The 15,815-nt window shown below is 28.6% G+C and overlaps 2 protein-coding genes across 5 annotated transcripts in view; both read right to left on the bottom strand.

The window, feature by feature from the left end:
• Positions 1-268: 268 nt before the first annotated feature.
• LOC112600189 (wee1-like protein kinase) lies at positions 269-2,413 on the bottom strand. The gene is made up of 2 exons (XM_025347360.1): positions 2,149-2,413; positions 269-2,070 (listed from the first exon to the last, which is right to left on the bottom strand). The coding sequence occupies exon 2, from the start codon at positions 1,774-1,776 to the stop codon at positions 421-423; it is 1,356 nt and encodes a 451-aa protein (XP_025203145.1). The 5' UTR covers positions 1,777-2,070; positions 2,149-2,413; the 3' UTR covers positions 269-420.
• Positions 2,414-5,873: 3,460 nt separating this feature from the next.
• The window catches only part of LOC112600142 (echinoderm microtubule-associated protein-like 2), a 50,857-nt gene continuing 40,915 nt past the window's right edge, over positions 5,874-15,815 (bottom strand). For 3 of the 4 annotated variants that reach the window (XM_025347306.1, XM_025347305.1, XM_025347308.1), the window contains 14 exons: positions 12,863-13,018; positions 11,051-11,200; positions 10,519-10,591; positions 10,342-10,443; positions 10,135-10,239; positions 9,593-9,833; positions 8,676-8,833; positions 7,941-8,198; positions 7,738-7,875; positions 7,528-7,644; positions 7,337-7,396; positions 6,818-6,905; positions 6,493-6,719; positions 5,874-6,264 (listed from right to left, as the gene is read on the bottom strand). In XM_025347306.1, the coding sequence (XP_025203091.1) occupies positions 6,139-6,264; positions 6,493-6,719; positions 6,818-6,905; positions 7,337-7,396; positions 7,528-7,644; positions 7,738-7,875; positions 7,941-8,198; positions 8,676-8,833; positions 9,593-9,833; positions 10,135-10,239; positions 10,342-10,443; positions 10,519-10,591; positions 11,051-11,200; positions 12,863-13,018 (1,999 nt within the window). In that variant the 3' untranslated portion in view covers positions 5,874-6,138. The remainder of the gene's footprint in view (positions 6,265-6,492; positions 6,720-6,817; positions 6,906-7,336; positions 7,397-7,527; positions 7,645-7,737; positions 7,876-7,940; positions 8,199-8,675; positions 8,834-9,592; positions 9,834-10,134; positions 10,240-10,341; positions 10,444-10,518; positions 10,592-11,050; positions 11,201-12,862; positions 13,019-15,815) is intronic. The other variant, XM_025347307.1, reaches the window with a different exon arrangement.

The following is a 15,815-nucleotide window of genomic DNA, read 5'->3' as shown; positions in this document are numbered from 1 at the left end:
TAAAATAGTGTTAAAATTTAAAATTCTTTGTAGATGGCTCAAGTTTTGATTTTTAAATAAGTAATATTTCTGGAAAATGTAATGACATCTCTTTTCAGTAATAAAATAATATAATTATAAAAATAACAAATTAAGGAATGATACCAATCACTCAATTTTTTTTTAAAAACATTGCTTTTTAAAATGTCACGAATAACAATTAAGTTTGAATAAAGAAATAAAAACTAAAAATTGTACTTCTAATTTAAATTTAAAACAAATCTACTAGTTCAAACTTTATAAGATTAATATTTTTAATTTAGGTATTCTTTTCTGTTTAATAGTCTTCAAATTTTCTATAACTGTCAGTCTTTAAAGATATTTCTGTATCAGATAATTTTTTTCTGGTGGTTTTAAATTGATTAACCAAGATGCAAGGAATTAAGCACTTAATTTCAATGGTTCAATTTTATCTTGATCTTTTGTAGCTGCCATTCCTCTATCGAGCAAAAGATTTACGACTTTAGAAGCGCTAGGCCTATTAGACGGATCTAAATCAACCATTTTTGTCAGCAATTTTTTTAGACTTGTACTTAAAAAAGGAGTTTGGGGTAACAAAAACTCACCATTTCTTAAACGATGCCATTCTGGTCCATTTTTAGGTAAATGTTTTCGTGTTGCAGCCTCGTATACTGTAAGTGCAGTAGAAAACACATCGACTTTTTGCAACTGAGAATAATCGTTACATAATAATTCCTTAGGTAAATAACGAGAATCTCCATCTTCAATATTTTGGACATCTTCAATACATATTGTATGCCCGAAGTCACCTATCTTGTAAACAATATTTTTGTCAATTATTTCTTCAATGTCGTCTAGATCATTAGCAAACACCAATGCCCCATTGGTTTTGCATATTAATATGTTTGCTGATTTTATGTCCAAATGAGCAAGTTTTTTGGAATGAATGTGAGCCAGACCATTACACACGTGCATCAACATTCGTCTTAGAGCATTGTCACAAAACACATGATCAGACTCGTGAATCATGCATTCCAGGGAACCGCCATGACAGAATTCTGTTTGAATATAAATGTGACCTCTTTCGTACCATGCCGTAAAGTACGAAACCAAATTTGGATGTCGTCCGAATGCCGAGTTTGCGTACACCTCTTTACGAATCAAATACCCCGAATTCTTGTACGTTATCTGTTTGATTTTTTTAATGGCATATGGTATTCCATCAAACAGATTTGTACATTTGTATATAACGCCGAAACTACCGGCGGCGATATACTCGTCTATTTTGAACTCTTCGTGAAATCGGGACGTCTGCAATTCATGTATACTGACGTTGGTCACTTTGCCACTGATCATTAGACGTCTAACAACAGACGGATGGGCGGAAACGGGTGATTTATTGCCAGGTGGGGTGAGCTGACCGAAGTCATCACTGCCGTCGCTCACAGGACTGGCGATGTTGCAGTTATTCGATCTTGGAAAGCGTTTCTTTCTATTTTTCAATATCTCGATGCCAGTCGGCGTGAACGGATTTACCGACACACGGAGCTTATTGACAATTTTAGCCGATATGCTACCATTAGTATCATTCAGAAGCAGTGGTGATCCAAAGCGCACTTCCGATTGCCGGACTAGAGGAATGGTGACGGTGACCAACGGTGTCGACGAGGGCAAGCTGTTGGCGATCAATCCTCCAAACGATCTGGTTCTCACGAAATAATAAACGATCGAAAAAAACGCGAGGAAAATACTAAAAAAACCGACGGAAGTGTCCATGACAGTGAGTTTTGTTTAGACACTAAATTTACAGGTAAGGTAACTCATCAGTCATAATTTTCCTACGAACTTAATACACTTCGAAAGTGTAAAGTATCTACCTACGTTGTGAATGGTGAATAGTAAACGTAGTTCAAGTTTAAAAAGGATTGTCAAAATATTTTTTTCATAATTCCGAATTTCCGAATCATGAACGTCGTTCATGCCGTTCACGGAACTGCGTCCAAAATGTCCGAGAGCTCCAGTTTTTTCCGCTTCCGCACGTGTTGTATGATTGTGTGAATGTGTGAAATACTGAAAATTGAAATGTGTATAGTAAATACGCGGCTATGAATCGGATTTTATTACAACGATAATATAGATTTTTCGTACCAACTTAAATGTTTCAGGTTTTCGTCGTTATTCCTATATTTATAATTGACACGTCGATTTCAATTTACTTTATAGACTACTAGGATATAGGCGTCCAACACGGTTACTCACATTTGCGTCAATCACACGTACTTGGCGAATTAGCGAATGCCGAATAGCGATATTGCGGCGTGCGATGTAATCGGTAGTTCACCCTCAAAGTATAATCACACTGTTATTATCAGTCATCACAACAAATTATTAATTACCAATGTCACATTGTCAATATAGTCTTGAACACACTGAACACAGATAAAAAAAAGGTGACAGTAATGTGTAAAGACTTAAGTCTGTAGAGTACTGAATTAGTCGGTGACATAATGTAACGTTTTATCACAGATTAAATAAAACGTTATATTAATTAATCTGTTATGTTCTTATATTATATTCAATATTCAGTATTATACAAGTTACAGATATACAACAACAGAGTACCTTTTTAATGATTAATATATTATACATTTTTATTAATTATCATTTGGCCCATTTAGCATTTATCCGTACTCACTACTCATTATTCCGTAAACAGTTGTAAATAGTAAATACCAAGCAGGTACTTGCCACTTGGCAATAGTATGCGAATAATTATGAATTATGATTTATGAATAATGATAACATTTTAAAATATTATTCGAAATATGCGTCAAACACGTTCTGATAAGTATGAAGTAGAAAGTTCAGAATTGAATTAATACTTGGTGTGCGAGTATTGCCAACGTCAAGATAATAATTTTTACTTTTAGCTATCGATTATTTACATTTATCATCATCACTCAATCACTGTATAATAATTAATATTATAAAAATAGAACATTAGAACGACTAATACGTTATTGATATGATTTATGTATTTATGTAGCGTTTGTCTTTGTTAATAGTTTTAACTTTTGAGTTTTGACTATACACTTATTACTCATTATTTAATATTTTCCTAGTTCAAACTTCATAGCTAGTACTTACTGACTACTTAGGGCCGATTTCACCAAATGAAATCGGCCCTTAGTTGTTACTACTTAACTACTTACTAGTTACAAATAGGCAAATAATGTTTACTGTAAGTAAGTATATTCTAAATGATAATAATCAATATTTAGTATTTACTATTTTATTGGTCTTCCTTGAATGTTAATTTAGTTGGATCTTCTCTTTATTATAATTTACAGTATATCTATTTTTTAGTTAATAGTTATGAGTTAACAAATGTGTTAAAAATTGTATATATAAGTCTTACATTTTTCACATGAAATGTTTAAATGTTTTATAAGTAATTTATCAAAATGAGTTATACTGACAATGATTTTATTATTTTTTTCATTCTATTGTAGCCCATATTTAATATTTATGTATTCGTGTTTATTTTTTCAATGATAATTGTCAAATTTATACTTTTTTAAATAATTACTGTTTACCAAAACAGGCAAAACGTATATTGATTCACCTAAGTTTGAAGTCTAATTTTCATCTCACTTCACTTGAATATTCAATACTATATTTTTTTTTTTATTTACATATTTATTGCCTTTATACATATATTTAGACCTTTGTTTTACTCGATATATTACATATTATAAGAATGTCTTGACAAAAAAAACTAACAGCTATAATAATATTTACATTCATCTTTTTTCTATTAGGTATAAGTTGTAAATAATATATACTGGAAGACAAATTTAAATTGAAAGTTCCATCAGGAGTTATAGATTCTTTCAATCAATCTGTTCTTTGGGATTAAATTGATTATAATAGTTTTCTTTATGAATTATGTTATAGTTTAACTGCTCTATGGAATATGGTGAGAATTTAATGCCCGTGTTAAATGTATAGGTAACAAATAGTAATAAAAAAAATTGTATAGGTATACAATGTATCTTTAACTGTTTGTCTTTACAATTTATATTTTTTTAATGAACTTCAAAGTGTGTCGACAACAGAATGAAATTGTATCTGGTTAACCAATAAGCTGACTTATTATTTATTGTGTGTCTAGAACTTAAACATTTTTGTATAAATGAGCCATTTTTTCAATTAAATCTAAAATCATGATTTTCAAAGAACCGCATTGATTAAAATAAATAAAATCTTGCTATACTGCAAATAATGATTAATACATTTCACTTAACAATTTCATTGTAAATTGTGAAAATTGATAGGCATTATTATAAAAAAAAATTTTAATCTATATTTTATGGGTCTTATTAGTGAATAGTGATGTATACTTCAAAGGGTTGCTGGTTCCCAATCTCTAATACATAATTTAAGGTAATTCTTATATTTTTATAGAATGAATTTAAATATTAAGGTTATTATTTTTTTTAAATAACTTGTAATTTTTAATAACAGCTAAAAGTATCAACATAAAAAAAAAAAACACTTGTTTTGTGAATTATCTTTTTTGATACCTTGTTCTTATAACTTACAGTATCCAATTTGAAATTAAATATAATTTATGAGTTATGAGCTTTAAGAATTTATGAGCAAGCATTTCTAAATATTCACAAATATTTCTAACCTAATTTTTGAGGTTTAATAACTAATTATTTAACTGTCTTTTGTTTAATCTTTCTATTTAAGATATAATTTTAAATAAATTATAGTTATAATTATAATTTCTATAATAAATTATAGATTTTGCAAAATTAATTTTTCATAACTTATAAAAGTATTAATTTTAATACCATAAAAACTTATAAAATGTTATCATTTTCTATTTATAAATGGCTTGTTCATGGTATGATGCATTTAAAAATTACAATTATAAATGATTAAAAAATCAATTTAAATCATAAACAAATTTTAAAATATAATAATAGTTTAATCTATTATTATTTCTTCAATCAAAGAATAATTTTATTATCTTTTGTTAGTTTATAAATACAAATACTTCTGAATAATTGCTATGGACAATGATTGTGAACTTTTGTTACTAAATGAATATAATATGTGTCTGATGTGGCGCAGTGGTTGGCCTTAGTCATTAATGTGTTCTGAGGTCAAACATTGGCCGGCATCTCTAGTTTTCAGATGGGTGATCACCCGAGTTCTTGATGATGAATCCATGGCACACAAATATAAACACATGTGTTCCAAACCTACTAAATAAACCTTACAAACAAAATACTTTACACAAAAAAAAAACCTACTGTTTCTATCCACTTAGGATCTGGCTTAAATACTTAGATCCACCTAATGCGGCCTTAATAAGATGAATAATAAAAAAAAATTATATAAACAATATGTTTAAAAGAAAATATTGACGTCACACAAAATTTAAAAGATTTGCTCTATCAACACTAATGTTCTTGTAAATGAATGAGTTTATGAACATTACTAGATAGATTTGAGTGATTGTAGATAATAAGTTCTTTCTAAGCATAATTTAATTGTTATAGTGCACTCGTGTTTTTCTTTGCTATAAACCATTTATGTTTACTAAAATTTCAGCAGTTACATGCTGTATCAATCTGTGATTTTACTAACAAAATATTAAATGAATTGATAAATCTTAATCTGAGTACAAGAGCATAATTAAAAAATAAGTAGTAGAAAATTTAACTATAGACACATAAATATTACGTTTATTTATTTAAAACAAAAGTACATTGTAATAATAATAATGTTGTTATAATTCATACAATTCGACGGAAAAAAAACAAGTGATGATGATAATAATAATAATAATAATAATTTATTCTATGAATAATTGTCGACATAACATTGAATGTGTAATAACGAATATAGAACATTTTAATAACACAAACACATTATACATACACATAGTGTATTAGTGCTAAAGTGAATATTATTTTAAAAAAATGTACTAAACAATAATAAATATAATTATGGATTCAATAATTAATTTTTACTCTTAATAGTGAAGAATAATTTGAACGATAATAATGATGATAGTAATAGTAATAATAATAATAATAAGATTCAATTAACAATCTTCTTTTATATGATTTCCCACTGTAGGACACTGGTGTCTTTGCCACCAATCGATATCAGTCTGGAGTCGTCGTGCAAGAAAGTCACGTTTGTCACGTGGCTGCTGTGGCCTCCATATACATGACACAACGACTGTAAAAAACAAATTACAAAATCATGACACAATAAAGATAAGTAATTAAAATAATATCATAACTAAATGTATAGAGTTAGTAAAAATAAACAATTTATTAACCTCTATATAACAAAAGTTATTTGTTACCACATGTTTTAGAAATTTTATGGTTAAAATGGTTTTGAAATTACTGTTTTAATACATAGTAATTACAATAGCTTATTATTACTTGTTATTGTTTTTACCTTAGGTTGTTTGACTGGGTATGAATACAATTTCACTTTACCAAAATCGTCCCCTGTAGCCATCAGCTTAGATCCATTAGATCGTTCACATGCATTAACATCAGTACCATCAGCTCCTTCAGGCCATATTCCGATGGAGGAAAATGTCAAGACACAAGAGTTAGATGCCCACACTGTGTCTCTAAGTTGAGTACTGTGAGTAATTTGGCGACAAACTTTCACTTTCCCTAGTTAAAATAAATAAAAATAAATTTAATAACACAAATTATAATAGGTAACCACTACAAGATCTTTGATTTTGCATTAAATGAAAATTGTTGCTTACAATATAACAGCTCATAGTCTCCAGAGTTACTGCGAAGGTACTCGTTATCTTTTGACCAATCCAAATGAGTGATAAAGCTTGAATGGCCCTAATTAAATGAAAATTATATTATCATTATCTAATCAATTTATATTACTGATAATGTGTATACCTATGTAATACACAAAAATATGTCTTTAATAGTCAGCAGAAATAATAAATAGATACTATTTTAACAACCAATAAACTATACTTTATTATAAAGCATACAAACTCAATATCAATATTTTGGTACATATTGATACCTTTACAAAATATAAATCAACATCAGCAAATCAAACCATTAATGTTACAATTAAAATTATTTAATTAATTTAAAAAATATATTTATATATTTAAACCTACAGCGAATTAATATACATTAATCACTAATAATACAAATTTAATTAATCCATTATATCTTTTCTGTAAATTGTTTATCTCTACAAAAACATCTACATGCAGAAAACACTTGGCTCTACACGGGCAACCTACACCTACCGACATCTTGTCAATAATAGCACCAGTGCTACATCTCCTGCGACGTTTATCTTCCCAACACTAAACATTGAGTGAATTCAACAATGATAATTAAGTGGAATGGGCAATAAATACATAATTTGTTACAGTCATTAATAAGGGAATTTAAGATTTAGATGCACGATAAACATATTGTAGACTACAATACTTACAGTGCAACGGCCTAAACGAGTGTAATTTTTGGCGCCATCTGTGACCTGATATATATAGATGTAATTGTCCCTGGAACCAAGAGCAAGTAGTTGGCCGTCCGGTGAGAACTTTGAAACCTTTAAAAGACAATAAACAACTTGATTATTATAAATTTGATCACAGTATTTATGTATATAAATTTTAATTATTTACACTGACATAGTACATACCTGTATTGGTTCGTTTCCATCGATGTGAGTCGAATAAATTTCTCGTGTTTCTGAATTCATCACGATCCATTTTCCAGATACACAACCGACAATGATTATTCGACCATCGCTAGAAAATGCAGCTGATTGTGCTTGTTCCTGTATATTATATATAAAAGTGATGAGAGAAATGTACAATTAACTTCTACAAATGTATTACTTACTGCAATGTCTTTACTCCAAACAACAGAGCGAGACAATGAATCCCAGAGTTGGACAATACGATCAAATCCGGCTGTAAGAAATTGAGCTAAAGTAGGATGAGGACATAATGCCCACAATTCGTCGGTATGACCCAAGACAGCAGGGCTGAATCCCATTGACAATGAACCAATCAAAATGCAATTGCGGGTAGACCCAACTAGCAATTGTGATCCACGACCTTCAGATACTGTACGAATACCACCTAAGTGTTCAGCTATCTATGTTTAAAAGAAAAAGTAATTACAATTTTAAATAAAATAAAATTATTAAAATATATATACATTAAAAATATTTAATGTTATTACAAAACCAATTAGGCACAAGTAGCATTTATATAAAATTGAAAAATATATTATATTACCTAAGATGTCAAAAAAACAATATTTAAAATTTTATTCATTATTGATACTAAGTTAGGTAATAACTAGTTACTTAATTTATTATCATCAAAAATAACTTAAAAATATGTACATTTATAAAGTTGCCAATCAAAAAATCTGTTAAATTTATTTTAAGTTTTTAATGTATTTGAGAATATTAGATTAAAAATTATTTTGGTAGCTCAACAATATTAATATACTCATAAATTATGAATCAAAAATTTTTGTGAAGGAAGAAAAGTTGAATAACATCTAGATATATTTATGAAATTATTATAATTATTAGTTATTTCCATATTAACAAGAATAGTTTACTTGTGCTTCATATCCAGTGGGATGCATCGAAGTATCAAACTGGATCAGTTTACCGTCTTTGCCACCTCCAGTTATAATACTACCCTCTTTCAACACACAGATGGAAAAAACTGATCCTTCATGCAGGTTTCTTGCAACTTTAATGATATTATTTGTGCCTATAAGATTAAAAACAAAATTAATTATAACATACATAAAATTTGAAATTGATGGTAAAATCAACAAAAAAAATTAAAAATATTAACCACCAAGACACCAAATAAGAAGTATTAACATTTAGAACTAGAACAAGTGATTCATTCTCCACCTTAATCTATTTGTCTATACACTCCTACTCTCCCCATCTCATACAAAAATAACTTGAATATTAATAAAATTATAAACTTTACATTTTAGAAAATTAGTTACCGATATATTTGTGTTAAAATTGTTTAAGAACCAAAATTATTTAAAATTTAGTTTCCTAAGTTTCCTCCATAAAATTGTTCGACAAGAATTTAATAAATAACATCTATTGAATTAGATGTTATTTGAAATATCCACAAAATAAATTAAGCTGATAGTATAATTTCGAAGATTATGCGCACTTACAAAAACTATTCGTCTAAAAATGTAGAATATTTTTAACGCTTAAACTGTTTAAAACATTACGCTAGTGTCCATGCAACATCTAGTGAAGCATTGTTAGGTTTTAATTTTGATGAGAACTGTAACAAAAAAATGGTATAATATATAGCCCACTCAATACACAGCCCATACATCCAAAATTATAAAATATATTAAATTTTATTCAAATTTAAAATCATATAGGTATCACATCATAGCCACTGTAACATACAGGAATATCAGGGTTAGGTCTAAATGATCAATATATGTATTCATAATCTTTATAATTTTCTAAAAATTTAAGAACTCACCACGTCCCCAAATGACAACGGATCCGTTTGAGTCTCCAGACAAGACGTCTCCGTTCTGAGTGAACGCCAAGCACGTCACGTACTTTGGACGGTCGCGGGTAGTTTCGAATATTCCGTTGCGCTTATACAGGGTACCACCGGCATCTAGTGTCCAGAAACTGATATGGCCTTTGCCGCAAGTAACGATTTGATTGCGTTCTAGTGGGTGAAATTCCGCAGCCACAACGGTATCCATAGAACACTATAAATGCAATAAATAATTACGAATATTGTTATTATAATTATTCAACTTTAATAGATTATTAAAGAAAACGAAAATTAGTAACAATATACGATATCGAGGACGACGTTTTTTTTTGTGAACTAAACCAGATTAGTATACGAGGTAAGTAGAGGTGACGAGTAGCTAAAAATTGAAAGGAAGCGGATCGTTATCAAGACGAGAAATATAAATAAAAAAAATAGTCGGAGTCTAAGCAACGGTAAGCCGCAAGGTCGGATAATTAAAATTAATATTAATTGTTATTAATAATTCGTCTGACCTTGGTTTCCGTGATTTTGTGACCCTTTTCGTTCTTTTGCCAGTCCCACACGGATATGTTGTGATCATTTCCTTCGTCGATTGCGCACAAAAGACTGCCACCATCCTATCAAAAACAAAACATCCGTTTAAAAGATAATAATAAACGTAAAGATACTAAATTTAATCAAATTTTGTCGAACAGATGACAAATTCTTAGTTGACTTACCGCTTTGGAAAACGACAGACAGCTAATAGACCGTTCAAATTCACCCAATCCCAGCACAACCACCGTCGCTAAACTGACTGAATTCCACACTCGGATATGAGGCTAAAATGGTTGAAGAGAAAAAATGCGTTTAATAATATTTACGTTCATTCTTGCGACGGATTTGAAAAGTCTTACTTTTCCTTCGTGATTATCGTGTCCGGCAGTCTGACCAGTAGCCACCAACAACTTGTTGGGGTGAATGGTTAAGCTGGAAAATAAATCAAAACGAAATTTAAGTCACAATCTACTTATCATCGTGATTTTTGATATAAATTTATAAGTGTGTACAATGTATCATATAAGACCAACCGCACAGAAATAAAATTGTATTTGTGAATTAAAATAAAGTAAAATAAGATTAAAAAAAAATATGAATATTATGATGAGAATAGAACAAAAAAGTGAAAACATTTAAATACAAATTTTAAAATTCTCCTTTTTGTGGAGTATTACAAATCCATTTTAATTCGTATTAATTGTTCAATAAAATATCGTCTTGTTGCATTTCGTTTGAAATATATACATATATAATATATATATTAACAATTTCAACCAACTGAACAATGTAAAAAGGTGTAACCCTTTGAAACTGATATCATCACACGCATGAAAACTTTAAACACCGCCCTCGGTAGATAAAAATCACAAACACGGTGGTAAACATTACCATTTAATGTCGTCCGTGTGTCCCAAATAATGTCTTTGGCTTTGTTCTTCGACGTTGTACAGTACAGCCACGGAGGCCACGAAGTATACCATTTCGCCGGTAGGCAACAAGTATAAGTTGGAACGGCAGTCTTTTCCTCTGTACCCATAACTGTAGAGTTAGACGATTAAGGAAAACAGTTGTTAAATTTTCAGTCTAATGCATTTAAAAATATACAAGTAATTTTTCATAGTATATAGGTAATATTTGATTGTTTTTTACACCAATTTTAATAGTATTTAATACATACCGTAAAAGTACATAAATTTACCGTAAATTATTAATTATCAAGTATTTTTCATGTAGGCAATAAAATGGTACTCGTGTACCTATATTAATGAGTTTTAGTCTAATTATTAATGGTTAACACAAATAATTTATTCCTTTTAATGTGTAACCAGAATTGAAATCCACAATAATAATTTTGAATTTAATGGAAAATTGAATATTTTTGTAGCAAAATCAATAGGTATGTACCATTAAGTAGTAAACTATAAATTTACCGATTACTTTTTAATTTATTTTAAATAAAATAATATATTTTATATAAATCATTAAGTATTTGTGTATTCCCTCCTTCATAGACTAAATATATAGGTAATTATTATTTTTTATTAAAATAATGATGTATGTATACTGTATTATACTAAATTACTTATTTATTTGTTTACAGATTTTAAAACAAAGTAAAACATGTTTAATGTTAATAAATGAATATGTGTTATTTAAAAAACAATAGTATCTAAATGTTACGTATCTAATTATGAAAATAAATACAAAATTTTTTACAGACACTTTTTTTTCCCGAGAATTAGAATACCCCAGAAATTATAGAAATACGTAATATTCACCAATAAGTTATTTTATTTAAAATAATTATTTTTAATGTCTCTATTTTTCAAAAAAATTAAGAAGTTATATAATTTTGTTTTTTACAATTTTGTAAATATTTTGTATCAATTTTTAGCTCAATAATATCAAGTTATAATTACCTTGTTTATAAAATAACAGTTATCTTAAATAGATTATTAATTTATGAAAAATTATCGGATGATTAATGACCGTGTATTATATAATGCACTATGTAGGTATTGATTAACTACAAGCAAACAAAATCAATGTAATAAATTATGATTATAACGATATAATTATTATTATTTGTTGTCATATATTAAATTATTTTTAAAATGTAAAATATTTTATATTATTTACCTGTACAGAGTTCAGACTAAAGTTGGGTAGATATATGCGTAAACATATTTTTCGCGAATAAGTTAATTATTATATTTGATTCTCTTTTTCTCATTATTTATAGTGCAAAAACATTTGACAAGTATACGCATCATCTCATTCTTAATCATTAAAAGTAATGAATGTTCGAAATATAAAACGATTGATTCAATTTTAACTAATTATGACTGGTTAATTAGGCATGAAAAAGAATAATTCTAACAGGATAAACGCGATATTGTAAATATTTAGATAGTTAGGATTGTAATTGCAGACAAGTCAAGAAATACCAATATTTTGTCTATCAAAATTCGTCATAACTTAGGTTATATAGGTTAATCGATATTATCTGAAAAAAATTCTGATTTTAAATATAAAATAGCCGTTTAAAACCATAAAAAAACCAATAAATTTCATAAAAAGTAGCATCATAATACCTATTTACTTAATATTATCAATACATAAAAAATAGTTTCCAAATACCTACCTAGGTAGTATTATAATATAATTTATAGGCTTATAAAAAATAGCAAAAAAGGATACACCCAATCGAGTTTAAGCTTAGACGAAGGAGCGGTGGCAACTTTTGTGATATCGTAGGTCGCGATTTCAGCAGTCGGCGCATACAAGTTAATGGGACGTCCGCGTAAAAACATCCGTACGCTGCCCTCTTCGTCATTGTATGTAGCGTCACGTGTACTGTGGAAAACAAACATATAATTATCATTATTATTATTATACAATAAACATTATACATTGAATAGTCGAATAAACAAATTATCAAATAAACAAACAAGTGAGCAATCAAATTGTCATACTTATGTATTTAATGGGAAGGGCGATGTCTAGGAAGTCAAGAAATATTCTTCATAATATTATTGTACTCCTATAATTTGTTTTAAATAATGATGAATTTTTTTTTTCAAATAATCTTATTTGGCGAACATATAGATAGATATATTCAAAACGACAAAACAACGAAATGTGTATATAGTTATGTACTTTAATAGATGTAACAAGAGTTAACCAGACTTCAGCAGTTTTGCAACAAGTATTCGGGCGAATCAACCGTATAACGTATACTAGGTACCTACTTAATACTCACGTATACTGCTCGTTAGTCGCCGTCATTAAAAATAAATATACAATGTTAATATTATACAAAATACAAATTATATCGTAACGGTAAACCTACCATATTTATATAATTATACACAAATAGAATACATGTATACCAAATCTAAATATTATAACGATGAATTGTAGCAAAAGCGACGAGCATAGAATTAATTTAACTTGTTCAAATATGTTGTATCTCCCGCGAGGAAATTAATAGTCTTAAAAATAACATATATAATATATAAACCTCTTAGCGTCGGTACGATGAAGTGGCATTTTTTCTTATATACTCGGTTTTCAAAATATTACTTTACACGTACAGCACTAAGTCAAAGTATATAATATGATCATATAATTGACTTACACATACACACATGTAAGAATCACACAAAAAAACAAGAACTAGAGAGAACACGGAGAAATGAACGGTCGACGATACTAACGAGTAACGACTGAAATCGGTTTCGCCGTCCGGTCCGGTTGTGTAGCGTGTACATATCACACGTTATTCGCCAAGTGACGTGTACGAGGTCCTCCCCCTCCACAAACAGAAAAAATTATTTTTACCATCTATACAAGAATTTTAATGGTTTATATTTATATATTTAATCAAATAATACGTACTCTCTTGACTAGACTTATAATGAACTTAAAAAGTTAGAACACAATAATATACTGGTATAACTTTACCTTTGCGAGTATTTATGGATTATAGGTACCTACACGTAAGCAGTTATCAATCGGCCAAATGTAAAAATAATTTACTTATTCATAAATCATGTTTACGAATTAGATTTATACAATTTTCTTATCGTATCTTATTTTTTTTTTTTAAACGACTGATTAATGTTGTGATGACTAAGTAATTTTTACATTTTATCACAGAATATAATATAATATGCCGAACTTAACGCATACTGCAGTATCTACTTAAGACTAAATTATATTTTATATAGACACTTACACGCGGTAACCACTAACCTTTACCATATCCGACAAATAATTATAACTTACAACTTGTATGTTATCATAATTTTCGTTGTATTTATATTTAATTTGCTGTAATTGTGTGCACTGTGCAGTAAAACGGAACAATATAATACATAAAAGACAACGATAGAATATACGAAATAGGCTTCGTTTTCTCCTCCCACAATACTAAAATCGTGTTTACGTAATTAAAATGGACGTCTTCGTGATCTCTACATTTAATGTATATAGGTATTGTGTTCATAGTTTAAATCGTTTTAAATAGGCCGCGAAAACGCCTTAAGGTTAGTTCGATCAATTACTATAAAAAGTCCCCGTCACTTACGTATATAAGTATATGCATACAACTACATAGAGCTGAACAATTTATAAAAATTAGTAACTAACCAAACACAAATAACAGTGTCTACCGCTAATATTAGTAAACGGAAAGAAAATAAAAATCATAAATGTCTATTACTATATTATTATATAGCTATTTTTGATAAAAACAAATATAAGGTAACAGTCATACAAGCCAAGTGTAAAATTAATTTCTCGACAATTCCCATATTTAGGGTGTAACCAAAATAGGAGATAAATGCAATAAAAACATTTGTTTATATCGATAGGTATAGTCATTTTTGTACCTATATATAATTTGAAATAATCATATTTCTGAATTAAAAAAAAAAGTTAATATATTTTTGTTACACTCTATATAATATTATGTATTATTTATTAATTATTATTACTAAAGAATTTGATAATCTAAATTTTCCTTTAAAAAAATATCGTATGGGTTTCATTTGTTAATCATAAAGGTACATACCTTTCCTACATTATTTTTTGTTCTAATTTAAAAAAATGAATTGTGTACAATTTATAGTGATTCATTTTTTCATAGAAAAGTTGTAAACAATTATGAAATTAGTAAATTTTTGATTCGTGAGCCCGATTGCAAATTATTGGAACTCGAAACCGTGGTAAGAGGAAACTCGAAAAATGCCCAAAATGGAGTGTGGACTTACGGTACTTCAATTTTCACGGTCATCGGAGTTTGCTATTAACTGTATGAAAATATGTTTTAAACAAAATATACTATGTTATGCGATCGGACCTAGAGGTAGTTGTGGTAGGTCGTAATCAGCGCGATCGGTGACAACTAATATAGGTACATTATAATAATAAGTGATATAATATATATACTACGAGTACAACCGTGATTTGTGTGAGGTGCAGCTTTGAATCGTCGACAGAGAAGAAAACAACAATGAATTCATTGAATCCCACTAAAATATGGTTCTCGATAGAGATTTAATTCATTTAACTACATATATTTTTCATGCTATATATTGCTATAAAGATATATAGGTACATAAAACTGCAGGATATTCAAGCAGGACTG

Source organism: Melanaphis sacchari, unplaced genomic scaffold, assembly GCF_002803265.2.
Source record: "Melanaphis sacchari strain LSU unplaced genomic scaffold, SCAv2.0 Contig61_pilon_pilon, whole genome shotgun sequence".
Classification (NCBI taxonomy): Eukaryota; Metazoa; Arthropoda; class Insecta; order Hemiptera; family Aphididae; genus Melanaphis; species Melanaphis sacchari.
Note: the sequence above shows the minus strand (reverse complement) of the source record. Positions and strands in the feature narration are given on the sequence as shown.